The 27,347-nt window shown below is 39.6% G+C and overlaps 1 protein-coding gene and 1 long non-coding RNA gene across 2 annotated transcripts in view; one reads left to right on the forward strand and one right to left on the reverse strand.

Annotated features, from left to right (window-relative positions):
* The window catches only part of PRMT3 (protein arginine methyltransferase 3), a 93,188-nt gene extending 91,888 nt beyond the window's left edge, over positions 1–1,300 (reverse strand). The window contains exons 1-2 of the mRNA XM_058161233.1: positions 1,161–1,300; positions 919–1,069 (exon numbers count right to left, since the gene is read on the reverse strand). Coding sequence (XP_058017216.1) covers positions 919–1,069; positions 1,161–1,188 — 179 coding nt within the window. The 5' untranslated portion in view covers positions 1,189–1,300. The remainder of the gene's footprint in view (positions 1–918; positions 1,070–1,160) is intronic.
* Positions 1,301–1,410: 110 nt separating this feature from the next.
* LOC131187088 (uncharacterized) lies at positions 1,411–26,307 on the forward strand. Its single transcript, XR_009152488.1, has 3 exons — positions 1,411–1,512; positions 23,564–23,633; positions 25,817–26,307. It is a non-coding gene; the product is annotated as an uncharacterized LOC131187088 (long non-coding RNA).
* The last annotated feature ends 1,040 nt before the right edge of the window (positions 26,308–27,347 follow it).

Here is a 27,347-nt window from a genome sequence, read left to right on the forward strand (position 1 = left end):
TCCAGTTACTTATTTATTAAATTTAAATTAAATTTATGTGCTGCCTATTCTGCTATTCCCAAGCAACTGCAGGCGGCAGCTAACTAAACAAACTTTTGAATGAAAACAAGATTGTGTGCATGGGTTGTCTTTTTCAGAAAAAAATGTTACACTGCTGGCTGTTGGTGTCAAGATGGTGGCTTTTCATGTGAACACGGAAGCTTCCTGCCTGGCACGGTTTAAATTGCTGATTATTTTTCTTTCCTTTTATACAGCCCTCTTTGGGGACTCCACTGAAGCAAGGAGGAGGAGAGGAGATAACAGAGACAAAGCAGAAACTCGCATGTTGTTAGGCTAGAGGAAGGCAGGCTTTTTTCCAATTCCTTTCCATTGATGACCTGTATACTGCACAAGTCAAAAAGAGGGCTGTGAAAATATTTACAGATCCCTCAAATCCTAGACATAAACTGTTTGAACCCTCAAAACGACGCTATAAAGCACTGCACATCAGAACTACTAGACACAAGAACAGTTTTTCCCCGAACGCCATCACTCTGCTACACGAATAATTCCCTCAACACTGTCAAACTATTGACTAAGTCTGCATTACTATTAAGCTTCTCATCGTTCCCATCACCCATCTCCTCCCACTTTTAACTAATTTTGTTGCTTATATCTTTACCAGTTATACTGTAATTGGTTGTTTCCGGATTGCTTAATTGTAGCCTATGACTATCATTAAGTGTTGTATCATGAAGTGTTAAATTTGTACCCTATGACTATCATTAAGTGTTGTAAGTGTTGTACCTTATGATTCTTGAGGAATGTATCTTTTATGTACACTGAGAGCATATGCACCAAGACAAATTCCTTGTGTGTCCAATCACACTTGACCAATAAAAAATTCCATTCTATTCTATTTCCCTCTAAAACTCCAACCTGTCGCAGAAAAGGCAGGGAGTGCTCTGCGAAGGTCCCTCCATTCCGGCGCTGGTATCGTCGGCACCATCCTCCTCCTCCTCCTCCTCCCAAGCGTCCTCATTCTCGCTATCCGACAAACAAAGCCTTCCTGCCGGTGCCTCCGTTTCGCCTGCCATAGCGAGAAAGAAAAAAGGGAATAAACCAGAGCTCAACCTGGCCGGAAATCTACAGAGAAAGAAAAGAGAGGGGGGTAAACGTACCGATCGCCGCAGACGCCCCGGCACTCATAACTGCAACCCGTTAAAAGTTCAAACCCTTCGCCGAAAGTTCCCACGATAACAACACACAGATCAGACTCTTCCCACGTGGAGGGAGAAGCTTACCCTCACTTCCGGGTTAAGTGCCAAGTTTCCGACCAATAGGAGAGGGGAAAGAGAGGAGGAGGAGGAGAATGCCTCGGTGCCTACGGTGAGCTGAGCGGGCCAAATTTCATCTGCAGGGACGGAGAGAGTACGCGTAAACCATAGGAACGTGCCGTGGAGTTGGAACGTTGGGTTAGCGCTTAAGATGCTTCTGGCGTTTTGAAACGAGGGTACAAGAAAAAACAGTGGAGTGAGTAGTAGTTAGCTTGGTCTAAAATTGGCAGCTCAAATTTCAACCAGCAAATGCTCAGTCTTACATATAAGAAAAAGAACCCAAAAACTAAGTACATACTAGATGGACATTACCTTACAGACGACCCCATCCCGTTAAAGACCTTGGAGTTTTCATGTCAAATGATCTAAGTGCCAAAGCCCACTGTAACTACATAGCAAAAAAAGCTCTAAGAGTTGTAAACCTAATTTTGCGTAGCTTCTTTTCCAAAAACACCACACTACTATCCAGAGCATATAAAACATTTGCTAGACCAATTCTAGAATACAGCTCACCGGTTTGGAACCCTCACCACATCTCTGACATCAATACAATTGAACGTGTCCAGAAATATTTTACAAGAAGAGTTCTCCATTCCTCTGAAAACAACAAAATACCTTATCCCACCAGACTTGAAATCCTAGGCTTAGAAAACTTGGAACTCCGTCGCCTTCGACAAGACCTAAGTTTAACTCACAGAATCATCTATTGTAATGTCCTTCCTGTCAAAGACTACTTATTTATTTATTTATTTATTTATTGTTCGAATTTATATACCGCCCTATCTCCCGAAGGACTCAGGGCGGTTCACAGGCAGATAAAAAACATATATATACAAATTAAGAAAACCATTAAGAGACATATTCAAAAAAGCCTAATTATTAAAAATAATATAAATATTAAAACCAATTAAAACCCCTATAAAATTTAAAAAATTTAAAATTTAAAAATTTAAAAACTAGTCCAGTCCCGCGCAGATAAATAGGTGTGTTTTAAGCTCGCGACGGAAGGTTCGGAGGTCTGGAAGTTGACGGAGTCCTGGGGGGAGTTCGTTCCAGAGGGTGGGAGCCCCCACAGAAGGCCCTTCCCTGGGCGTGCCAGTCGACACTGCCTAGCTGACGGCACCCTGAGGAGTCCCTCTCTGTGAGAGCGCACGGGCCGGTGAGAGGTATTCGGTAGCAGTAGACGGTCCCGTAAGTAACCCGGCCCTATGCCATGGAGCGCTTTAAAGGTGGTTACTCAGCTTTAATTGCAATAATACAAGGGCAACCAATAGATTTAAACTTAATGTTAACCGCTTTAATCTAGATTGCAGAAAATATGACTTCTGCAACAGAATCATCAGTGCTTGGAATACTTTACCTGACTCTGTGGTCTCTTCCCATAATCCTAAAAGCTTTAACCAAAAACTTTCTACTATTGACCTCACCCCATTCCTAAGAGGACCATAAGGGGCGTGCATAAGCGCACAAACGTGCCTACCGTTCCTGTCCTATTGTTTTTCTTTTCTTCTTCCTATATATGTTTATATGGTTATATACTATATAATCTTTTTGTATGATGTTGTGACAAAATAAATAAATAAATAAATAAATAATTAGAATGATTTTTGGAACTATGAAGACTGACTAGGCGGTTCAGTGGCTAAGACACTGAGCTTGTCGATCAGAAAGGTCGGCAGTTCGGTGGTTCGAATCTTTAGTACAAGTCTCCTGCGTGAGCAAGGGAAGGGGGTTGGACTAGATGACCTCCAAGGTTCTTTTCAACACTGTTACCAAATTTTTTGGGGGGAGTTGATTGGATTTTTGTTCCAAGCACGCAATGCAAGTTATTAGAGACCAGAACAGATTTGTAATAAGTCCCCGTTTCCCTCCCGTCCCCCGGCAACAATCCCATGGACATAATTCTTATATATTTACTTTTTTATTTTGATAAAGATACTACCTTGTTCATACAGTATTTTGTTTGGTTTCATTGCAGAAGTCCAGGGCAGCTGCAGGGTTTTTATAAATAGATAATTTAACCTATATGCAACTTTCACTAGGCTTTTTAAAATTTATAGAATCATGAATTTACCCTCCCAGAGTCAATTTCTTAGCCAGTTCACACTTGATAAGTAAAATAATTAGATGTTCTTGTCTCAGAATAGAAAAAGGTAATTTTTAAAATGACAATTATTAAAATACAATTTGTACTTCATAAAATCCTCATTCAATTTTTTCTCAAATGATACTTAGGTATCCATCAGAATGCCATCATATGATTAGAAGTGTTACCTGCAAGAAAGAAAGCCTATAGATGTAAAAAAAAATTGCTAAAATATATTTGAAGAAGGTTAGAAACAGATTAGAAACACAAGTTAAAATAGGGAAGAAAATGGTAAGTGAACACCTGTCTACCCTAGACGAGTTCAAATCACCAGGACCGGATGGATTACACCCCAAGGTTCTGAAGGAACTGGCAGACGTGATCTCAGAACCACTGAACTATATCTTTCAAAGATCCTGGAGCACAGGGGAGCTGCCAGAGGACTGGAAAAGAGCTGATGTAGTTCCCATCTTCAAAAAAGGAAAAAAAACAGATCCAGGAAACTACAGACCTATCAGCCTGACCTCAATACCGGGGAAGATTCTGGAAAAGATAATCAAGCAACGAATCACCGAACACCTAGAAGCAAACAAAGTAATAACCAAAAGCCAACATGGGTTTGTCAAAAACAGATCATGCCAGACTAATCTTATTGCATTCTTTGACAAAATGACAAAATTAGTAGACCAGAGGAATGCTGTCGATATAATTTACTTGGACTTCAGTAAAGCATTTGATAAAGTAGACCATAACCTACTACTAGATAAAGTAGAAAAATGTGGGTTAGACAGCACCACCACCAGATGGATTCGTAACTGGCTGACCAACCGCACTCAACGTGTAGTCCTCAACGGAACTACATCCACATGGAGGAAAGTATGCAGTGGAGTACCCCAAGGCTCTGTTTTAGGCCCAGTACTCTTCAACATCTTCATCAATGACTTGGACGAGGGGATAGATGGGGAACTCATCAAATTTGCAGATGACACCAAGCTGGCAGGAATAGCCAACACTCCAGAAGATAGGCTCAAGTTACAGAAAGATCTTGACAGACTTGTACATTGGGCTATCTAACAAAATGAAATTCAACAGTGAAAAAAGTAAGGTTCTACATTTAGGCCAAAAAAACAAAATGCACCGGTACCGTATATGTGGTACCTTGCTCAATAGTAGTACCTGTGAGAGGGATCTTGGAGTCCTAGTGGATAACCATTTAGATATGAGCCAGCAGTGTGCAGCAGCTGCTAAAAAAGCCAACACAGTTCTGGGCTGCATAAACAGAGGGATAGAATCAAGATCACGTGAAGTGTTAGTACCACTTTATAATGCCTTGGTAAGGCCACACTTGGAATATTGCATCCAGTTTTGGTCGCCACGATGTAAAAAAGATGTTGAGACTCTAGAAAGAGTGCAGAGAAGAGCAACAAAGATGATTAGGGGACTGGAGGCTAAAACATATGAAGAACGGTTGCAGGAACTGGGTATGTCTAGTTTAATAAAAAGAAGGACTAGGGGAGACATGATAGTTGTGTTCCAATATCTCAGGGGTTGCCACAAAGAAGCGGGAGTCGGGCTGTTCTCCAAAGCACCTGAGAGTAGAACAAGAAGCAATGGGTGGAAACTGATCAAAGAAAGAAGCAACTTAGAACTAAGGAGAAATTTCCTGACAGTTAGAACAATTAATAAGTGGAACGACTTGCCTGCAGAAGTTGTAAATGCTCCAACGCTGGAAATTTTTAAAAAAATGTTGGATAACCATCTGACTGAGATGGTGTAGGGTTTCCTGCCTGGGCAGGGGGTTGGACTAGAAGGCCTCCAAGGTCCCTTCCAACTCTGTTGTTATGTTATGTTAAGGTAGGACTTTTTTACTGGCCAGTGGAATCAGTAGATATGTTGATTTTCAATAATTGCTTACATAAATATTTCCAGGCAAGTTGATTCCCCACCATATATAGCAATATTCCAATTATATTCCAATATAATATATTCCAATTATTATGGTACTTTTTGGTTATGATACAGTTACTTCCTCCTGGCTATGTATAAACAGTTGCCATGTTAGTTTTGATGCATGACATGATTATGCTTTGTTATCTGAGCTATTCATTATTCAACCCAATTTTCTGAGTTCACATGATAAAGTAAATCATAAACCAACCACCTAAAGTGCATTTAAAGCAGTTTGCTAGACTAGTGTATCATACAAATGTAGTGGCAGAAAAACACAAAATCTCATCATTCTTCAAATGACAACTGCAAGTGCAAACTTTCTAAAGAATATGAGACAGAAATTCACTATAGTATTAATATTTATGTTCACTCTTATTATTGCTTCTGATGGTTTTTAGAAAATCTCAGTAAATCTGGGTAATAGGACCATATATACGCATTCCATAAATACTTAAAAATCTGAGATTCATTTTAACGCCAATTGTCTCTCTCAAATAATCAAATCTCAAACTTTCAGAGTCCGATGTATATTTTCCTCAAGCCTTTCAGCTTTGATCCCACATTTAAAAATAACTACTTAGAAAAGGCATGCTTCTGTTGGGTACCACAAAATATTTGTACAAAATCCTAGAATGGCAGAAATATTAGAAGCTTTTCTTATTGAAAACAAATATTTGCTAGACTTTCTGATTCTGCAGTTGCAACTGACTGAACTCTAATACCATACTGTGGAATATAAGAGGAATAGCAGCAATACAAATCTGTTCAGTGAGGTTTCTTCATGGATAAATGGCCATCCACCTTAGACTTGTAATATCTTTCGAGTAAAAATACTTGCTGTGACATGATGGTGATTTTTTAAAAAAATAATCCTTGCTGGATCTCTATTTAATTGTTCTTCTAAATGTACGGAATCTGTTTTTACTATTGGATGTAAAAACAGATATTAGAGAACAACATTTCTTAGCCTTGGTTCTGAAGATGCTTGGAGTTGCAACGCTGAATTTACACAGAAAGCAATGAAGCAAGGCAAGGTGGTTTGTGTAGATCTGTTTGCATTTTCTATTTACATCTGACTGTGATTAAGTGTGGGAGGATCTATGTTTGATTGAGGTTTGAGATTTGATCTTGTTTTTCAACTTCAGCACAGCATTTCTGGTTTGCAAACAGTATTTGCTGCTAATTAGTTATTGTCTGTTGTTTTTAAATCCATGGATAGTATATCTATATTTTCTGCTTGGTTTTTCCTTTGTTTTGTGTTGTCTGAGATTAGGTAGAAGAACATAAATCCACTGTGATATCCTGCTGGAACAATGTGTAACAGAATAACCTGTGGAACTTGTACAGGTAGTTCTCGGTTCACAACAATTCATGCAATGACAGTTCAAAGTAACAACGGCACTGAAAAAAGTGATTTATGACCATTTTTCACAGTTATGAAATTTACAGTATCCCCATAATCGTGTGATCAAAATTCAGATGCTTGCCAACTGGTTCACAGTGTTCACTGTTGTGGTGTCCCAAGGTCATGTAATCACCTTTTGTGACCTTTTGACAAGCAAAGTCAATGGCAAAGCCAGATTTGCTTAACAACTGGGTTACTAACTTATCAACTATAGTGATTCACTTAACAACTATGGCAAGAACGATCATAAAAGGGGGAAAACTCACTTAACAAAGAAACTTTGGGCTGTATTATGGTCGTAAGTCGAGGACTACCTGTAATCCACCCTTGTTGTTCTTCTTTAGTTGTACATGTCATTAAGAAACAATGCACACAGTATAGGAGATATGCGCGCACTCATATTTGCAAACTGGTAGCGAAGGTAAGTGAATACCATCCCCGATGCATATCCTTATAAAATCAACATGCTACCTTATTCAGGTACACTGTTATGAAAGGGAAGATTGTCACATATTTACAGGTAGTCCTCGACTTACGACCACAATTGAGCCCAGAAGTTGTGTTGCTAAGTGAGAAATTTCTTAAGTGAGTTTTGTCCCATTTTATGACGTTTCTTGTCACATTTGTTAAGTGAATCACTGCAGTTGTTAAATTAGTAACACGACTGTTAAATGAATCTGGCTTCCTCACTGATTTTGCATGTCAGAAAGTTGCAAAAGGTGATCACATGACCCCGGGACACTGCAACCAACGTAAATATGAACGTCAAGCATCCGAATGTAAATCATGTGGCCATGGGGATTGCTACAATGGCCATAAGTGAAAAATGGTCATAAGTCTCTTTTTTTTCAGTGCCGTTGTAACTTCAAATAGTCACTAAGCGAACTGTTGTAAGTAGAGGACTACTTGTACGAACGTTACTGTAATAGCAGGGAAGGGAAGGGAAATACTCTGAGATCATAGATATTGGAGTGTTCCATAAATGCCTGTCTCTTGGGGCTTAGGAGAAGAGAGATATTGAGAGAGTAATGGAAGAGATGCTAGAGTCATATTTAAAGGTAAAGGTAAAGGTTCCAGTCGCACATGTGTGCTAGTCGTTCCCGACTCTAGGGAGCAGTGCTCATCTCTGTTTCAAAGCCAAAGAGCCAGCACTGTTCAAAGATGTCTCCGTGGTCATGTGGCCAGCATGACTAAACGCCAAAGGCGCACGGAACGCTGTTACATTACCACCAAAGATGGTCCCTATTTTTCTACTGGCATTTTTTTTTTATGTGCTTTCAAACTGCTGTTTTAAGTTAGGGATCCTCAAATACATAGCCACCAGATTTGTTTAATTATGTCTCGTTCTATGCTGGATGAAGCCCCCAACACATCTAGAGGGCAGCAGGTTGATATACACCGCAAAAGAGTGTATAATATCGGCACAAAGATGCAGTGTTAATGGCATTAGTACAAATGATGAATTCAGTTAAATTTCTAAGCACACTCACCTTGATAATAAGTCCCAAAAAGACTTTCTTCTGAAAATTTTATACGTGTGTGTGTGTGTGTGTGTGTGTGTGTGTGCTACGTTCTCATAATGAATTAATCATTATAAGAATATGGGAGAAGGGACTATAAACAAAATTTAACTTTGGTATTTTATGGGGACAAATAGAAGAACATACACAGATTCTTTTTCCTTAAAGAAGTGGTATTACAGAAGAGTAGAAAATATGCTTCCGTCTAATCCAGATTTTGCAGGTTGCTTAGATATTAGCAACTGCAATATGTATCAAAAAACAGAAAGCTTCGCTATTGTATTGAACAATCCTGGTTTTCTGGTTGCTTGGATACAGTTCAGTCTAGTGTAATGCAGAAGTGTCTGAAATGAATCAAGGATGCCAAAACTTAAATGTAACCAAATTTAGGAATTGTTCTAGCTTCACCCACTTGGACCCAGCTCCCAGCATTTCACTCAAGGCTTAGCACAGTTCTTGGCATGAGAAAAGTTGCACACCTAGTATAATGAATAGCTATTGCCATATGCAAAACATAATGAAATGAAGGAGCTCCTTACAAAAGTGGGGAAAGCTGTATTTTAAGCTTTTTAAAATTCATTTGAATTAATGTAAGCAAATGATACTAAAAAAGAAACACTCTGGAAAAAGAATTTTCTTTGCAAATGCATTATTTCCAGTTTTTAAAAGGAAAAAAGGGGGCTGTTTGAAGTATTATACGTAGTAGTTGTGTGTAAAATCTCTTATTCTTCATATTGGCTTCTTAAAAATTAGCCAACCAATCATAAAGCTCTAGACCGACGCTGTCTGTCTAAGTTAATCCAAGGCCAGTAAAAGGATAATTTGATTAAACTGAGACCCTAATTTATTTAGCTTTAGTTCTGGATCAAGCTTTTCTTAATAGAGTGCTGTCGTCTTCAATTGTTTGAGGCAAATTAAAGTGACATAAATACCATGGGACTTTTTCAATCAGATTAGTCAGCTAACTTGCATCAATACTACCTCAGCCATAGATGCTGGCGTCCTTCTTTTCATTAGTCTTACTAACAACTGACAAGCTCTCCTGGAAGAATGGGCACCCACGCTGCCACGCCGACCCCCACACTTAACCCATCATCCTTCCTCAATGGGTCCTATTTGACAAGGTGCCCACACCTTTTTCCATTGCTATTCTCTAGACAAAGCTAAATATTGTTTATTGGCTTCCAATAGCCTGTTAATCCCAAACAATTTCACAAATCCATGGGCCACTCAAACTGATTATAAACATTTGTTCTTTTAAGATGCTAAATCTCTCCTGGTTTATTTCCTCTGTTCTTTTTCCTCGCTATACAGTACCACAGCTTTCAAATATGAAAGGTAGATTTGGCCTTTAAAGTGACCTTCTAGACAGCAACAACAACAAAAGCAAATTTTTGAAGATTGTGGCCTTAATTGTAATTACTGTGTTGAAAGGAAGAAGTAGACATATACCAGCTTTTCATATATCACAATGAGATATTGCTTATAAACCTTTCTATAATAGGTGAACAATTAGATTAACGATAGCATCTTAATTTTTGATGGAAGTTCCAAATAAAGTTTCTTTTATTGAAAATGAATACAGGCTTATATACTGTTTACTGGCTGTACTGTAGATATAAAATACTTCATGGATAAACAATGAATCTAAAAATCAAGAAAATATGTTGACAAAAAACTTGAGGACAAAAATAACATTGAACTTTTTAATCGTAAGATGAAATATATATTCCAATTCAGAAGAAATGGTCTCATGAATGGTTGGGGATGTGCAGTTGACATATTTTATGGAAAACATTTTGAAACTGGATTGGGAGAGACTTTTGGCAGCAGTTACTCTGGATACAATATTGAATTAGATGGATTATGAGCTCAACTTTTCAAAAGGCAGCTTTAGGTATCGTTTTCTTAAAGTTAATTTTCAGAAAGCCAAAGCTAAGGCAAAAGTGAGCAAAGGACTGAACTTAAACCCAGGTGTATATACGGTTGTATTCTTAGAGTTTAGCGGCTATGTAATTTTGGCACAATTAAATCCTACAACCTCTGAGAATCATGTGCTATTGTGCTAAGAAGTTCTGGCAGAGACATAACGTAGACATTTGAAACTTCTTTGCATACATTTGCCTGAAATTTACATAGCACAGCTAATGCCACTGCTACCCTAGTCATGAGCTGCAGGCAGAGGAATTAACGCAGAGCTTCTCAAAAAATTTCTTTCATTACCGAAAACCACTATCAGAAAGTCCTTTTTGCCCAACATAGGTGAAAACACTTTGAGTGATTTTAAATGTCCCTGTTGTGATTAGGTAATGATGCACAAACCCATTACTGAAAGAAAAATCATTTTATTCAATTTTAGGTAATTTATTCAGGTTTGGAAAGCACTGCTCTAACCTTTTCCTATCTTAAGTCCCGTAAATCACTCTATAAAACCCTGAGTATAGAAAAAAAAGTAACTTTTATATGATCACAGGCACTTTTGTAGAATTATTTACAGTAAAATTTTAAAACTTAAAGTTCAGTGACTTATCCTGTGTCCCCCACCCCCAGAATCAATTTTTGGATATGCAGACTACTGATTGTGACTCGTTCCCATAAATGGCACAGTATTACATCAACCAAATCTGTAGATAACAAATGCAACTGCCTTAAGGAAAAGATTCCCTTGAGTCAAGCTTGACTCTTAGTAACTTGGGGTGGTGGGGAAGGGAGAACGCAGTACTGTGGATTTGTCATTGCCTTATTCTGGTATATTTTCTTGACTTCCAAGGCTAACATATAGCCTGGAAGTAAGTAGGATTTACACAATTTATGTTTTTCAAGATCAACCATGTTGGCTAAGAGTTGCCCATCAGTCTCACAGAAAATCCTATAACAGAAAACTTATGTTGTAATGAAGTGGAGAGAATCCTGCTGAATTGAAGCCAGCAGATAAATGGGAGAGGAGAGAGATAGATGGACTTGAGGTAGTTTTTTTTTAATAAAATGTCTGTGTTTGTATGGCAGGCTTGTTTTATACTGAAATCACAAATTTGTGCATTTACAACATAATACAGTGAGCCACCAACTGTCAACTTTTGCTGAATATATCCAAAACATGGCCAAAATGAGGGACTCAAGTCTTTTTAATGCTAACTTGAGAACTCGGGATATGTATGGTCTCTTGTTTGCAGGCTAAGGAATCCTTCTGAAATATAATTAGCAAAAACCATATTTTCTTCCTGTTTCAGGAAACACACATAACATCTAATATAACCCTTGAATGGCTTAGTGTAATTAAACATGAAGCATCTCATTCACAATAAAAATGAAGAATTCTGGTCTTGCTTTTGTGCATGACACAGCTATGTCTATTTCCTCCTCAAAGTGTGTTGTTTTGGCTAGGAAAGATGGTCTGCCTCTGCATTAAACTATCAAATATCTTTTTTTTAAAAAAACCTATCTCTTGGGATGTTGGAAATTTACAAATAGTGATAATGCAAGAGAGAGTGTTCAGGTTTGAGTGAAAAACTGTATCTACTCATTAGATTTTGAGGGAAGCATTCACCTCTTCATGAGGGATAATAAGATGAAATTGACAGGAAGCCTGCCTGAAAAGGACAATATCTATGTTTGGACATGTAATGACAGAAAGGACAATCTCTATGTTTGGACATGTAATGACAGTTGACAGTTTAGAGATGTGCTTATATGCAAACTAGACCAAAATTGTTGTAGTGGTGTTAATAAAGCTAAAGGCTGATATACAAACTGGTGATTACTTCTCTAGATCAGGGGCTGGCAAAAATTTTTGGGAAGGGCTAAATCCCACTTCTCCACCTCCACTTCCATTGGCAAGTCTACAACCCAAGGAGTATGGCAGCCATTGGACATGTGACTTACTACCACAAAGGCCATTGATAAGATACTTGTAATGTATCTTTAAGAGTTGTGGAGGGAAAACTGAGCGGGAAAAAGCACGTTGCTGATTGGATGAAGCCTCTGGCTAAACTGTATATAAAGAGAGGGTTTTCCCAGCCCGGGTTGCCGGGTTCACCATATAGTAAAGAGCTGTTGTCACTATCCTGGTCTCCTGCCTCGTTATTGCCCGAATCCAACACTGGCGACGAAGGTGGGATTTCGAGGCTAAGAGAGCCAGGAAAAAAGCTGAAGTCACCAGGAAGACGCGAACCCAGCAAACAAGGGGCGGAAAGCAGCGATGTCCAGCTACACACCGCCAGCGCCATTCGACCCAGCTAAGGAAAATGGGGTCATACATGGCTCGTTTGAGTGTTTCCTCGAGGCGAGCGAACTCAAGGAGTCTCAGACAACAGGAAGCGAGCGTATTTCCTGAGCCACTGCGGTCCAGAGGTTTTCGACACCGCAGAATCGTTGGCGGAGCCAACGCCGGTACAATCGGTGCCGTGGCAGACTCTACAGACCCTATTGAAAGCCCATTATGCATCAACGCCGTCCAAGTATGTGCAGCAGTTGAATTCAGGGCGTAGGCAGCAAGAGGCGAGTCCATCAGCGTATACATGGCAGCCCTGAGGAAAGCCTCAAAACCATTGCGAGTTCCGAGACTTGGGCGAGGCATTGCTGGAGCAACTCATTCGTGGGGTCAGGGACATCCGTTTGCGGCGGCTGCTGTCCAAAAGCAACACGCTGGCAAGCGCCTTGGGCGAAGCCAGGGCTAACGAGATGTCTACCCAAGCGGCGGAAACCCTACAAAAGCAGGTCGCACCAGCGGCTGGTGCGAAATCAACCCGGTCCACAATGAAGAGGTCCAGGCGAATCGGACGGTGAGGAGGAGGAAGGAGTCTTCCACACGGGAGGCCGGAGAAAGAAGACCGGGGTGACTGCGCGAGTTGCGGAGGGAAACACCAACGACAACAATGCAGATTTAAGGATGCAACTTGTCGGCGGTGCGAAAGGAAGGGGCACCTAGCACAGGTCTGTCGAGCACCCCAACCATCCCGCCAAAAATTCAAACCGACCAACCAGGCGGGGGCAGCGGCGGCCCGTGATTGGTCAATTCAAAAAAGGCGCAAAGTTGAATCAGACTGTCGTGAGAGTGGGTCACGCAACAACACGCCTAGATAAAAAATCTTTACGAAAGCAAAGATTGAGGGGGTGCCGTGCCGATTGGAGGTGGACACCGGCTCAGCAATCACGATCATGTCCTGGGACACCCTCGTGAAAGCCTTACCCGCCATCGCAAAGCGCAAGCTGAAACCACAGAAATTAAGGTACAAGACTACCAAGGGAATCGCATCCCTGTTCGAGGGGTAACGTCCGTCCACGTCGGTATGGACAATACAAGAAAACTCTGCCCATCACCATAGTCGATGGGACCCTGCCAAGCTTGTTGGGACTGGACTGGTTCGAGCATTGGGCATGGGAGTGACTGGAATCTTCAGAAGCGAAGTCAACCTCAAAGACGCACTCGTGAAAGAATTTGGGGACGTTTTCAGAGACTGCCTGGGCAAGTACACGGGACCCCTATCTCTTTAACCTAGACCCCAAGTTGCCCTATCCGTCTAAAGGCTAGGAGGGTCCCGTTAGCCCTAAAGCCCAGGATTGACCGGGAACTGGACAAGCTAGTAAACCAGGAATTCTAGTGCCAGTTGACCATGCTAAGTGGGAGACCCTATAGTCACCCCAGTCAAACCGGACGGGTCGGTCCGGTTGCGCTGACTACAAAACAGCAGCTTAACAAAGCGTTGCAAAGAGTCTTACCCGTTCGGTGGTACAGCACTTACTGCACTCAATGGGGCAAGGGCAAGTTTTGCCAAGCTAGACTTGGCCCAAGCCTATCAACAGCTGCCGTAGATAGCAGCACAGCGAGCGCAGACAATTGTGACTCACAGAGGGCTTTTAAGTGTACCCGGTTACAGTTTGGGGTTAGTGTGGCTCCAGGGTTATTTCAGAACCTAATGGGCGGCTATTGCAGGGACTACCAGGGTGGTACCATACTTTGACGATGTACTGGTATCCGCTGAGAATCTAGAGGAATTAGGGGTAAGGCTGCGAAAAGTTTTGGGCATTTTCCGGTCTGCGGTCTCACAGTTAAACTGAACAAATGCCAGATCGGGGTTGAGTCTGTGGAATTCCTGGGCTACGGATAGACAGGAAGGATTCACCCACTGAGAGCAAGGTACGGGCCATCAGGAAGGCCCCGGTTCCAAAGAACAAAGCGGAGTTACAGCCATTCTTAGGTCTGGTCAACTTCTACGCGGTATTCTTAAGGAATAAGGCAACAGTAGCCGAGCCGCTGCATAAATTACTAGCAAAGACGGCTGCATGGTCTTGGGGAAAGGCGGAAGCTAGGGCATTCGAAGGGTAAAGAATCTCCTATCAGTGATAGCCTCCTTATCCAATACAATGGCACGCTGCCATTAGTGTTAAGCTGCGATGCATCTCCCTATGGGGTGGGGCTGTGCTCAGCCACAGGTTGCCAAATGGCACAGAAGCCCCTATTGCATATTACTCCCGAACCATGTCATCAACTGAAAGGAATTATAGCCAGCTTGATAAGGAAGCCTTGGCTATAGTCTCAGTAAAGAAATTCCATGAATATGTATTTGGTCGTGATTTGAAATCATCACGGACCATAGACCTTGCTAGGCCTGTTGGCAGGCGACCGCCCAACGCCCGTGGCACTTTCGCCCAGACTGACCCGATGGACTATCTTCCTGGCAGCGTATTCTTACAAATTACTACACCGGCCAGGGAAGGAATTAGGGCATGCAGACGCCCTGAGCAGATGCCCGTTACCAGAGACTATCGAAGACCCCACTCCGGGGATACCAGTTCTGCTAATTGACTCTTTGGACTCTGGCCCAGTCACATCCAAAGAGGTGGCTCGGGCTTCGTACAAGGACATTACAATAAGGACTGTAATTGGTTGGGTACAAAGAGGTTGGCCGCTGTGCGGGCGGCGTTTTAAAGAATTTGTAAAAGCGTGGGACCTCTCAGCTCAAGGGGGGTGCCTGCTATGGGGGGATCGAGTGGTGATCCCGGAGAAATTGAGGAAAAAGGTATTGGATCTCCTTCACGAAGGCCACCCAGGGATCGTGAGAATGAAGGGTCTAGCGAGAAGCTATGTGTGGTGGCCCTTAATGGACTCGGAAATTGCTGAAAGGGTAGGGAAATGCCAGGCCTGCCAGGAGTCAGACCGCTACCCCAACGGCCCGATTCGGGAATGGGAGAGACCCCAGGGCCCTGGTCTAGGATCCATATCGATTTTGCGGCCCTTCCACGGCCAAACCTTTCTGGTAGTAGTCGATGCCTACTCCAAATGGCTGGAAATCATTCTCATGAGATCCATGACAGCCGATGCCGTGATTTCAGTCCTCGGCACCTATTTGTAACCCACGGGTTGCCCGACACTTTAGTCTCCGATAACGGCCCGCAATTCACGGCAACCCAGTTTGAGGGTACTTGGCAGAGGAGGGCATCCGACATGTCCTCTCGGCGCCTTTCCACCCTCGACGAGCGGCCTTGCAGAGCGTTTCGTTCGGGCGCAAAGGAAGCATTGTCCAGAATCAGGCCAGGCGATTGGCAAACAAAATCGATACATTCCTAGCAGTCCAACACAGAACCCCTGTGTAACAACTGGCGCAGCCCGGCAGAGCTATTAATGGGTCGGAAGCTTAGGTGCCCACTAGACCGTTTAAACCCAAACTACACACCAGACGGTTACAAAGGGGCACACGGTAAAACAAGAGGATGGCAGTAGGCGACCTAGTGTGGGCACACAACTACAGCGAGGCCCGACCTGGTTAGCAGGAAAAATCCTAGAGATAACAGGACCAAAATCATATCTAGTAGAGATAGAGGATGGCGGGTATGGGCGCCACATAGACCAAATAAGGAAAGCATAACGGTAAATCAGAATCAGATGAAACAGGCCCTGACTATCAAGCGTTTGAATACAGCTGACTCAAACCCGGGGCAAACGCGGGACTTATCTGAGTTCCTGGAGGTCCAGCGACGCCAACCGGTTCCTCCTGAAAACAGCAGGGACGACTCTGCAAATAATCCAGGGCCGGATGGCCTAGAGGAGGAGCTGAGAGGAATAAACAGTCCCTCCGGTCAGCTCGACTCACTCCCAGAAAATGAATTGCGCAGGTCCGAAAGAGTCAGGAGACGCCCAGTCTACTTGCGTGATTACGTTGAAAAATAAGATGTTAATTCTATGTAAATATTGGTAAAGTGCTTTCTGGGAGGGAAGGAGTGTAATGTATCTTTAAGAGTTGTGGAGGGAAAACTGAGCGGGAAAAAGCACGTTGCTGATTGGATGAAGCCTCTGGCTAAACTGTATATAAAGAGAGGGTTTTCCCAGCCCAGGTTGCCGGGTTCACCATATAGTAAAGAGCTGTTGTCACTATCCTGGTCTCCTGCCTCGTTATTGCCCGAATCCAACAATACTGCTACTCAAAATACCACACCCCTTGCCCGTGGTCACGGCCCTCACCTCAGGACAGTACTTGATGCAGCTTCTGGCTGTTTTAAAAAGTCATATTGATCGCTTAGATCAATATGACTTAGATCAGTTAGATCTGCCTGTCACATAGCTCAATTGCTTTGCAGTGCTAAATGATAATCCTTGGCACCATTCACATGTAAATAAGATACAACTGTTTTATAAAGTCAAGTACCCCAAATCATAAAGCAATCTCATATGCATGGCAGTCTGAACTGCTGCTTAGCCTTTTTTTTTTTAGCATTTGACTTAAATTTTAGCTCTTTAAATCAGTGCCCCATAATATTAGATTCGTCCATTGAGTTCTGTTTCTATATTTTTTATCAGATTTAAGCCAATCAGCAATTATATATTATACGTCACGTCCAAACCAGTGGTGAAATCCAATTTTTTTTACTACCGGTTCTTGGGCGTGGCTTGGTGGGCATGGCAGGGGAAAGATATTCCAAAATCTCCATTCCCTCCCCACTTCTGGGGGAAGGATATTCCAAAATCTCCATTCCCACCCCACTATGGGGCCAGCCAGAGGTGATATTTGCCAGTTCTCTGAACTACTCAAAATTTCTGCTGCCGGTTCTCCAAACTGCTCAAAATTTCCGCTACTGGTTCTCCAGAACCTGTCAGAACCTGCTGGATTTCACCCCTGTCCAAACAAACACTATTGTCTACAGTAAAGAAGAGAAAGAACTTGAGGAAACTCTACTTTTGAGCGGAGAACAAAAGAAGGGGTCAGCAAAGCTGACTATTTTTCCACTGTTGCTTCATGCTCCATGTGAAAGTCAGCAGAGGACAAGAATCATTGTTTTTGCAAAACTAGAAGTTTAAAAACTCCAAAAGACAGAAGTAAATGTGAAAAATCAAAGAGTCCTTTCAACCTACCGTAAGGATTTAATTTTATTATCAGTAGAGCCTATCTTGCTAGCAGAAATCAGTATCAGTTCAATTTCATACTAGATGTTTTAGTCAGGTCTTAAGGAGAAAGCCCATTATGCAGATAAAATTGTTTGCAAGAAGCAAGATGGGATCAAACTGAAAAATAGTAGGTTGAAGGGTGTGTTTTTTAAGCAATAAAAAATAAGATTAGGATATGTAGAAAAAAGGGGGGGAAATGGATCTCTTGCAAAATTATTAATTTGGTTCCTCTTAAAAGGAATTATTTTCTGCTTTTGCAAAATATTATATAAGTGATTGTGTTTGGACAAGATATTGAATTCCAAATTCACAAACCATGTTGTAGCTTAGCATGTTGTGCATACTCAAGTATATATTAATTTATGGTTCATTTAAACATTTAAAATTGCCCATATGTAAATATATCATGTATATAGTATACCATTTATTATAAGCTTTGTTAGTTTCGGAGTTTACTGAGATTTAATCATATAATCTTTTTTCAGAGGTTGAATGGTTGGAATTGTGTATGTTGAATGAAAGTGTTTATTGCAAACTATCTCGTCCTATTTAGGTTTCCTGACACAGCTTCAAAGCAGAATCAAGTTTCAGTATCAAGACACTAAGCTTTCATGTACAGTATACATATACTGTACATACATACATATACATAAACACATACATACACACACATACATACTGTATATGTACAGGTAGTCTATGACTTACAACAGTTCATTTAGTGACAGTTCAAAGTTACAACAGCACTGAAAAAAGTGACCATTTTTCACGCTTATGACCATTGTAGCATCCTCATGGTCACGTGATTTACATTCAGATGCTTGACAACTGCCACACATTTATGACGGTTGCAATGTCCTGGAGTCATGTGATCCCCTTTGTAACCTTCTGACAAGCAAAGTCAATGGGGAAACCAGATTCACTTAATAACTGTTACTAATTTAAGAACTGCAATGATTCAACTAACAAATGTGTCGGGAAAAGTCGTAAAATGGGGCAAAACTCCCTTAACAAAATTCTCACTTAACAACATAAATTTTGGGCTCAGTTGAGGACTGTGTGTGTGTGTGTGTGTGTGTGTGTGTGTGTGTGTGTACACATATGCATGTATTGTTTAAAAAACCTACACTGTTGCAAACCTAGTTTCTGAAGCTGTTGTGTCCTCTTTTCCACCTTAATCACATTGTCTATGATCCTCAAACACAAGAGGGCAGTACAGTTCTAATCTGGAAAACAGCTTTTCAGTCAAGATTAGAACATTGTAAAAAAAGGGAAAGAGAAAAAGCTCAGTCAAGCTTCAAATGTGCACTTATTCCGAAGGAACTAATATTGGTTGACTTATTTTTGATGCATATACATTTAGAACCAGATATAAATTCTTACTGACCAAAAAGGGAAAAAATATTTGGGATAAACACTGTTTATGAATTATCTGAGAATTAATTCCCTTGAAGATTTTCATTAACTTTTGCATTATACTTATCTTTTTATTGATTTTTCTGCCAAAATTCTTAATAAGAAATAAGATTCTGAAATGTATTGTTTCTTTTCTTTTTCTTTTTTTTTTTTGCAGTTTCTTCCTGATGTTAGAATCAAATTAGCTCAGAAAAAGCTAGATGAAAAAGTTTCATAATGGAATAGTGATAACTTTATTTTTATTTTTATTTATTTATTTTGTCACAACAATATACACAAGCATCAACATAAAATAACTACATATCATATAAGCATATATATGAGCAAAAGTATGCAATAACTATATTAATTTGATATAATGAAAGGAAGCAATAGGACAGGAACGGTAGGCACTTTTGTGCTCTTATGCACGCCCCTTATAGTCCTCTTAGGAATGGGGTGAGGTCAATAGTAGACAGTTTTTGGTTAAAGCTTTTGGGATTTTGAGAAGAGACCACAGAAAAAAAGAAGAAAAAGAAGGAAAAAAGAGACCACTCCTTAATGCAAACATACAGTTTCAAGTCTATTTCTTAAATCAGTCTAACTCATGTAACTGTTAATAGGAAATACTCTTTAGGTTACAATCCTTACTAAAAGTAAAAAACCCTGATTTTTTTTATCAAAAAGCAAAGTTTAGGATCAGAATGAAGCCATATAGCTACAATAGGTTTTTTGGAATTAATGAAAAGAGCAGATTGAATAAGCATTTTGAAATCATCTCTTTTTTCCAATTAGACTGAATAAAAGTAATTTGTGAATGTCAATGGCTAAAGATAAAACATAAGTGACGAGGGCAAAAAAATTAAAGGAAAACTGTTTAAACTGCTACCATATTTGGTAATTGCTGCTGTTGTTTCCTGACTTATTTCTTTGTAAAACCCAAGGTGGCATTCATAATACATCAAAGAAGTTCTCTTTCTGTCTTTCTTTCTGAAAGCATACTCCATTTTTTCAATTAAATAATGTTTGAGGGAATGATCTCACAGACCTCTATAGTTGAACTTCCTTGGCCTCAAACCTTCTTTAGACCTTTTACAGAAGTTCAGGAAACCTCATCTCTACCAGAATTCATTGGCTAACCTTTTCTGGACTGAATAGTCAAAGCACACACATGTGCGCACACGAATGCGTGCACGCCCAAATCCCTAAAATGCAATTTGCGCATGGCCTTTGCACATGCGCTCCACTCCTGCACATACGCGTGCACACCCACATGTGCCCCACTCCCTTGTACATGTGCCCCTCCCCTGTGAGCATATGTAGCCCCCCACACGTGCCTCCCCATGCATGCACACACCCACATACACATGCCCCACCTCTGCACATGTGCTGCAGAGACCCAAAGACCAGCTGACCGACAGGAGTCACGTGCGCATGCGCAGCAGAGCTGAACTGGCGCGATGGCTCCAGTGCCATCAGAGAGGGTGCTGTGGGTTCACCATCACAGATCTAGCATCACCCTGGATCCCATTGTTTCTATGGCTTTCAGGAGAACTTATATTTCTGGATTCATTTTCCACCCCCAACTGATAATTATTAGCAAATAATTATTTACTAATTATGTTTCTGAGACATCCAAGAAACAAATTCCAATTATTTCCCTAAGTGTTACTGTTAACCGTTTTAAATTAAGGTTTGCTCCCTCGTAGTGATAGCTATATTTAGACTGGCAAATTGCACTGGAAATAAAATGTCCCGTAGGTTCACCTTTGCTAAGCTATCTTATAGTCATTTATCCAATTCAGAAAAAAACAATGAACACATGGGTGTGTCCATCTGAGGAAAACTTCATCAGATTGAACAACTGCAACTAGACCCAAATGGTATATAGTATTCAGCTTCAATCTTGTTTCAAACTCTTAATTGTAAAAAAGAACCATCATAAAATAAAAGGAGTTGTGTCAATTTGCATCCCAAAGAAAATAACATTTCAGTGCCCATAAAATCTCAAAGTCATAAGCAGCTGCACGTGATATCACTTAAAAATAATTGCATAATATTTATCCCCCCAGAGTTTCATCCTTAAGCTTTGGACTGACAGGCATCAAGTAGATCCTTCCTTCTCGATATGTTTTTCTTCTTTTACATTCAGCAGCTGATCCAAATTTCACAAAAGCAACTCAAAAGAACTGGTGGAATATTAGGATAGATGGATTGTTTCCAAATTGGAATACTAATGATGATCTTTAATGAAGCCTGACAGTACAATCTGTTTCTTATTGTTCCCTAAGTGCTGGCTTCTGATCATATTCACTTTTTTTTAGGTGGTGGAAAGAGGTAAGGACAAATGGTGCCTGCTGGCAAACAGGTCTGGGAACAGCTGATGTTTCAGCAAGGATTAAATTAATTAAAATGATTCCTGCATCTGAAGAATCAATCTTTTATTTGTCATCATCATACTGTTTATTAATATTGAATGGTGGCTAATTGGTGCCACTGCTGTTTGTGTCATCTGGTTTAGTAATCTTCTTAGAAAGCAGTCACAATTTCAGTGGCTTAAGGCTCAAGGCAGGGAATTGGGAGAAGAGATTTCCTGACTTCTTGATTAAGGCAGGAGCTGAGGGAAAAATGAATCAAAATTTGCAACTTCTGGGCAGGAATAAGATTGTTAACTACATTACCTAATGGCAAGTTTGTTTTTCTGTCCTGGAAATAAGTTATTAGTCATATAAGTTATTCATTTTTAATCCTGATCTATAGCGCACTAGAGATTTGGCCTTACCTGAATTAGAAATTCCACAATTTTATTATTCATGTTAGAACCTGGCAATGCTGCAATGGTCATAAGTGTGAAAAATGGTCATAACTCACTTTTTTCAGTGCTGTTGTAACTTTGAATGGTCACTAAGCAAACTTCTGTAAATTGAGAACTACCTGTAAATTCTATGATCACATATTGTAACATTTTATTACACAAAGCTATGAGTACTTAGTACTCATTAGTACTTAGTACTACCTATAACTGAATATGGACTACGGGGATGATGAAATATCTATTTAGTGATTTTATTGCACACATGCCTGGATTCCTGCACCTATCCTGAGATTAGATGAGATGATAAAATTCCTTGACAAATATTTTCTGAGTGCAGGAAACTCGATGTCAGGCAGCAGACTTCTAACTCAGATACCTGGTCTTCTAGGGCAAACATTATTAGCTTGGGTTTAGGTAAAATTTCTAAACATTAAAATGTTAAAAAATCAAAATGTAATTTTGATTATAGGTTTTATTCTACTAGGTGAGAATTTGTCATCTTCCATTTTGACCTAAAATGGATCTTCAGAATGAAGAATATGCTTCAAAGACTCTCAAGAGATTGCTTCAAGGCTCTATACAGTGCAACATTCTTAAAATCCTCCATTTCCAACCTTGGATATAGAATAGGAGTAGGAGTAGGAGTAGGAGTAGGAGTAGGAGTAGGAATAGGAGTAGGAGTAGGAATAGGAGTAGGAATAGGAATAGGAATAGACTAGACTAGACAAATAGAATAGAATAGAATAGAATAGAATAGAATAGAATAGAATAGAATAGAATAGAATAGGATAGGATAGGATAGGATAGGATAGGATAGAATAGAATAACAGAGTTGGAAGGGACCTTGGAGGTCTTCTAGTCCAACTCCCTGCCTAGGCAGGAAACCCTACACCACTTCAGACAAATGGTTATCCAACATCTACTTAAAAACTTCCAATGTTGGAGCTTTCGCAGCTTCTGGAGGCAAGTTATTCCACTGATTAATTGTTCTCACTATCAGGAAATATGATTAACCTTAATGATCTAAATGAAAGGATACATAGATAGGATATTTTTCCTGAAACAAAGGTTTTTTTAAGGAATGTAGGATTAGCCTTCGAAAGTTGTATTTATTGAAAGTACTATTATTGTGTTCACCAAAATTCCTGGTGGGGGAGGAAGAAAGAGAAGTAGATGCTGTCATTTTATATTTAAAACAAAAACGGGACTCAGATCCAACCATTAACTGCTTTTCAGCTTATATAGTGAGATGTTCTTTAGTTCTTTTATCTCCAAATTCCTTTTCCTGTCTGAATGCTTTCCCTGTTGAGAAACACACTGACTGCAAATAAGAGAGGTAGATAAGCCAGCCAGCAAATATTCTAAGTAACTAATTTTGAATAATGCCTTGTCCTAGGAGTTGTGGATAGTTAACCTTTGACTTTTTATACCACCATTTGGGAGAATCTTATTTTTTTTTAAAAGAAAAAAGAAAAAAAGTCCTTATGGAAGGCAAAGAGTAAATTTGTTTTTGCTCTGGGTTTCCAAGGGTAACTTAAGTTGTCCCTTTCACACATATTTTTTCTTGATGTTTAAACTAACTTCTTGGATTGTTGTTGTTGTTGTTTAGAAAATGTCTCTCTGAGGATGTTACTTGCTTTGTATTTTCTCACTTATATCATGTGATAATAACTACATTTCTCAATTTTATCTGTGAGGCACAGATGCTTATCTATACAATCCTATGCAGACATGAGGAAGTCGCATAGAGTTCAAAGGATTATTTAGGTAAGTATTTTTATAGAGTTATAATTTATCTGACCTTCGAATACCGTCCTTCAGTTATAAGATCATGGTATCAAAGATTGAGACAATGAGGGTATTAAGTGAATGGTAAACAATATCACTACAAAATACAACTTTGTGTATTATTATTTTTTTTGCTTTCGATTGGTCAAAAAAGCATGATATAGGATATAGGATGCAGGAATCTTCAACACATCATTGTCGATTGCAATACTGTAACAGTATTAGGATTCATGGAGGTACTAAGATATTGAAAGAGATCACATATTACAGCAAGGTTAACCAAACACCACATTTAGTTGTCTAAAATAATAATGTTCTAAATAAATGTAATAAGCTTTAATAGACTAAAGGCCACTTCATTAGACATATGGCAAATGATTTAAGTTGCAGGCATATATGTACATAATATCAGAGAGACATATTTCATTGAATGAAGATGTGGATACACAAAAATAGTTTTAGTGAGAATACAAACATCCAATATTAATGAACCCTGATGTATCAGTCTTGCAAGATTCTGTTACCATAATCTTATTAAAAAAACCTAATATTGGCTTGCAACAAATATTCCAAGTATCTAATTTTGAATATTACCTTGTCCTCAGAGTTGTGGGTAATTAATCTTTGACCTTTTATATCATGTGGCAGATTCTATTTTAAAAATTCTTTATGGAATGCATGAAATAAATATGTTTTTGGTCTGGGTTTCCAAAGGTAACGCTTAACTGGTTTGGTCTGTTCTGACCTAGGCTTCCTTAAAAAGCGTGAAGCAGAGTCTTGGTCCTGGCAAAACCCCTTTTATTTACACGACTGTGAATTCCTTTCGTTCACAGTCAGCAAGGCTTGGCAAACAGTCTTTTAGAAGAATATTTATCAATACAAACCTTATCTCACTTGGAAAGCTGCCAGATAACTAAGTTCCAAATGCAGTGTAAGGCAAAACTTGACACAGAGACTCTTAGCTTTCCGCTCTTGAAACTACTGAATGAACGAATTGTTTCCTGCAAAAGCCCACTCCCCGTTCACTCCTCTTTTGTTTCCTATGGGAGGGGCCAATCACCTCCAAGGTGTGGCTTTACTCCCAAGTTGACCCTGCTTTCTTAGTTGTTCTTGTCTTCTGGCAGCTCTGCACATATGCACACTGGGAACAGGCTCCAGCTGTTCCTCTGCCTCACTGCTGTCCAGTTTCCTCTCTGCCTCTGACACAGAGCTCTCATCCGAGCTTTCCCCAGGCCCCAGGACTGGCCCATGTTCCTTTTTAACCTCCTCACTGCCGACTCTGCTGCCAGCTCCGCTGGCCGCCAGCGGGCCACAACATGGTCTACCAGGGCTGACATCAAGGGAGGGTCAACAGACAGACCCTTTCTCAGATTACAGTTTTTCCCCCAGATTCAAGTTTCTTTTATCTGAAAATTGTCCTGGTAGCGGCTTCTCTTCCTTTTCCTCAGGGTTGTTCCTTCTTCCTAGTAGATGTACCAATATGCTATCAAACAGCCATGCATTCACAGCTTCATGGAAACGCAACACGGGGTATGCGCTACAAAATGGGGCCACCATTTTAATAACAGAATGTATGGTTTTATTTTTCTAACGGTCTCCCCAAATACTCGCCCAAGGTTTTTATCAAATTATCCATTATGATCCCCAAATATCTTTCCTGTCATCTTTAAGTTGTAATGTTTTTGTGGGTATGTTTGTGTGTATGAAGTACCACTTTACACTAATTTGATAAAAGGCTTGTTACTCTCTCACAGAACTGAATTCCTTGACATGATTAAGAGGATTTGGGTATCATAACTTTGACTTCCATAAATACATAAAAGTATTATTAATAAAACTGTTGAAATGATCAGAATATAAACATTTATTCACATATAAAATTTATCTACTACACATTGTTACCAATTTCGGGCAAATACAAAAAAAACATGGTAAGTATAAAATTCATACTTTAAAATTAGTTCACAACATAAGTAAACAAGTATTCTCAATATCTGTGATACAGCTAGGATGGTATATATCTCTGATGTAAATAAAAAGGTATTAACCTAGGACCTGCCAAGATGAATTGGATGTAGGATAAGATATCAGGCCCAAAGCTAACCAGCTAATCAAATAAAGATACCTTTAAATCCATCCTAAAGGCCATCAATCTTTCACAGAAACAGAGCAAAAGAAGGAGCTGATTCTATAGTAGCAGACCCAGAATATAGAGATCACAGCCCAGAGAAGAAGGGTGAGTGAACTATAATAATAATAATGGGTGATAGATGAGGGAGTGATTCAAGAACTCTGAACACAAGGGCATCTAGATACAAGGCTCAATAGGCAAAGTAGGTTTTGATTCAAATAGGGAGCCAATAAAATGTTACATGTAGGAGAAGGGGTGGCAGTACCTGGGGAGCCAAAAGAGGAATCAGCCAAGAGTCACTTCAACCTCTCTTGAATTCTATTGACCTTATCCAGCTCCAGAATAGTGGCACTTTTGAGCATATTCTTGTTCATAGGTATGAGAAGTAATAAATCAGTTTAATTGGAACTTCATGTGTGGTCCTGGTCTGGTTCACACCAGGGGTGAAATCCAGCAGGTTCTGACAGGTTCTGGAGAACTGGTACGGAAAATCTCAGGGGTTGCCACAAAGAAGAGAAAGTCAAACTATTCTCCAAATCATCTGAGGGTAGAACAGGAAGCAATGGGTAGAAATGAATCAAGGAGAGAAGCAAATTAGAACTAAGGAGAAATTTCCTGACAGAACAATTAATAAATGGAAAAACTTGCCTGCAGAAGTTGTGAATGCTCCAACACTGGAAATTTTTAAGAAGATGTTGGATAACCATTTGTCTGGAGTAGTGTAGGGTTTCCTGCCTAGGCAGGATTGGACTAGAAGACCTCCAAGGTCCCTTCCAACTCTGTTGCTATTGTTCTTATTTTATTATTATTATTAACTCTATGGAATTCTCAACATCTGATAAGAAATTATTGGTTTTTTTCCTAGTGATAAACATGGAAACCTATTTCGAATATCCAGTAATATTCCTTCTAAAATGTTTTTCTTTAATTTTGTTTATTCTATTCATAAAATAAATTGCTGGTTTTTATATTGCTGGTATTTTCTTTTTGTTTTATTAATTATGGGTTTTCATGTTTACATGCTATGCATTGTTCAGAGGACTTCTGTGCTTGAAATATGGAATGTAATATCAATAACTAAATATTTTAATAGGCCTAAATAAATATGCTTAGTACCATGGCCTAAAAATGATTTAGAGTTTAGTTTTATTGGTTATTGTATTATATTACTTTTACCTTTGTTAAACTTTTAGTATATAACACTTGAATGGCATATATTTCAGATATAATAAAATACGCATTTCTAGATGCTTCAGATTCAAAGATTAATAATTTGCTATCAAAACTTTTAATTGTTGATAACTTTTCCTCATAAAGCAATGAAAAAAAGAGAAAAACAAACAGATCAAATTTGAGTATGTGCTTTTTATTAATTGTTGTTTTCTGAGTTAAACATTTCCCTAAGTGTCTCTGACTCAGCCTTATTGCTTTTGACAGAACACAAAGAATTGGCTTCCTGTGATCAAGAGAAAATTGAGGTTAAATGAATTACTAGTAATTGCTTTTATCTCTTAAAGTATGTTTTTAAAAATCCATATAAATGATAAGTAACATTTATCAAG

Source organism: Ahaetulla prasina, chromosome 1, assembly GCF_028640845.1.
Source record: "Ahaetulla prasina isolate Xishuangbanna chromosome 1, ASM2864084v1, whole genome shotgun sequence".
Classification (NCBI taxonomy): Eukaryota; Metazoa; Chordata; class Lepidosauria; order Squamata; family Colubridae; genus Ahaetulla; species Ahaetulla prasina.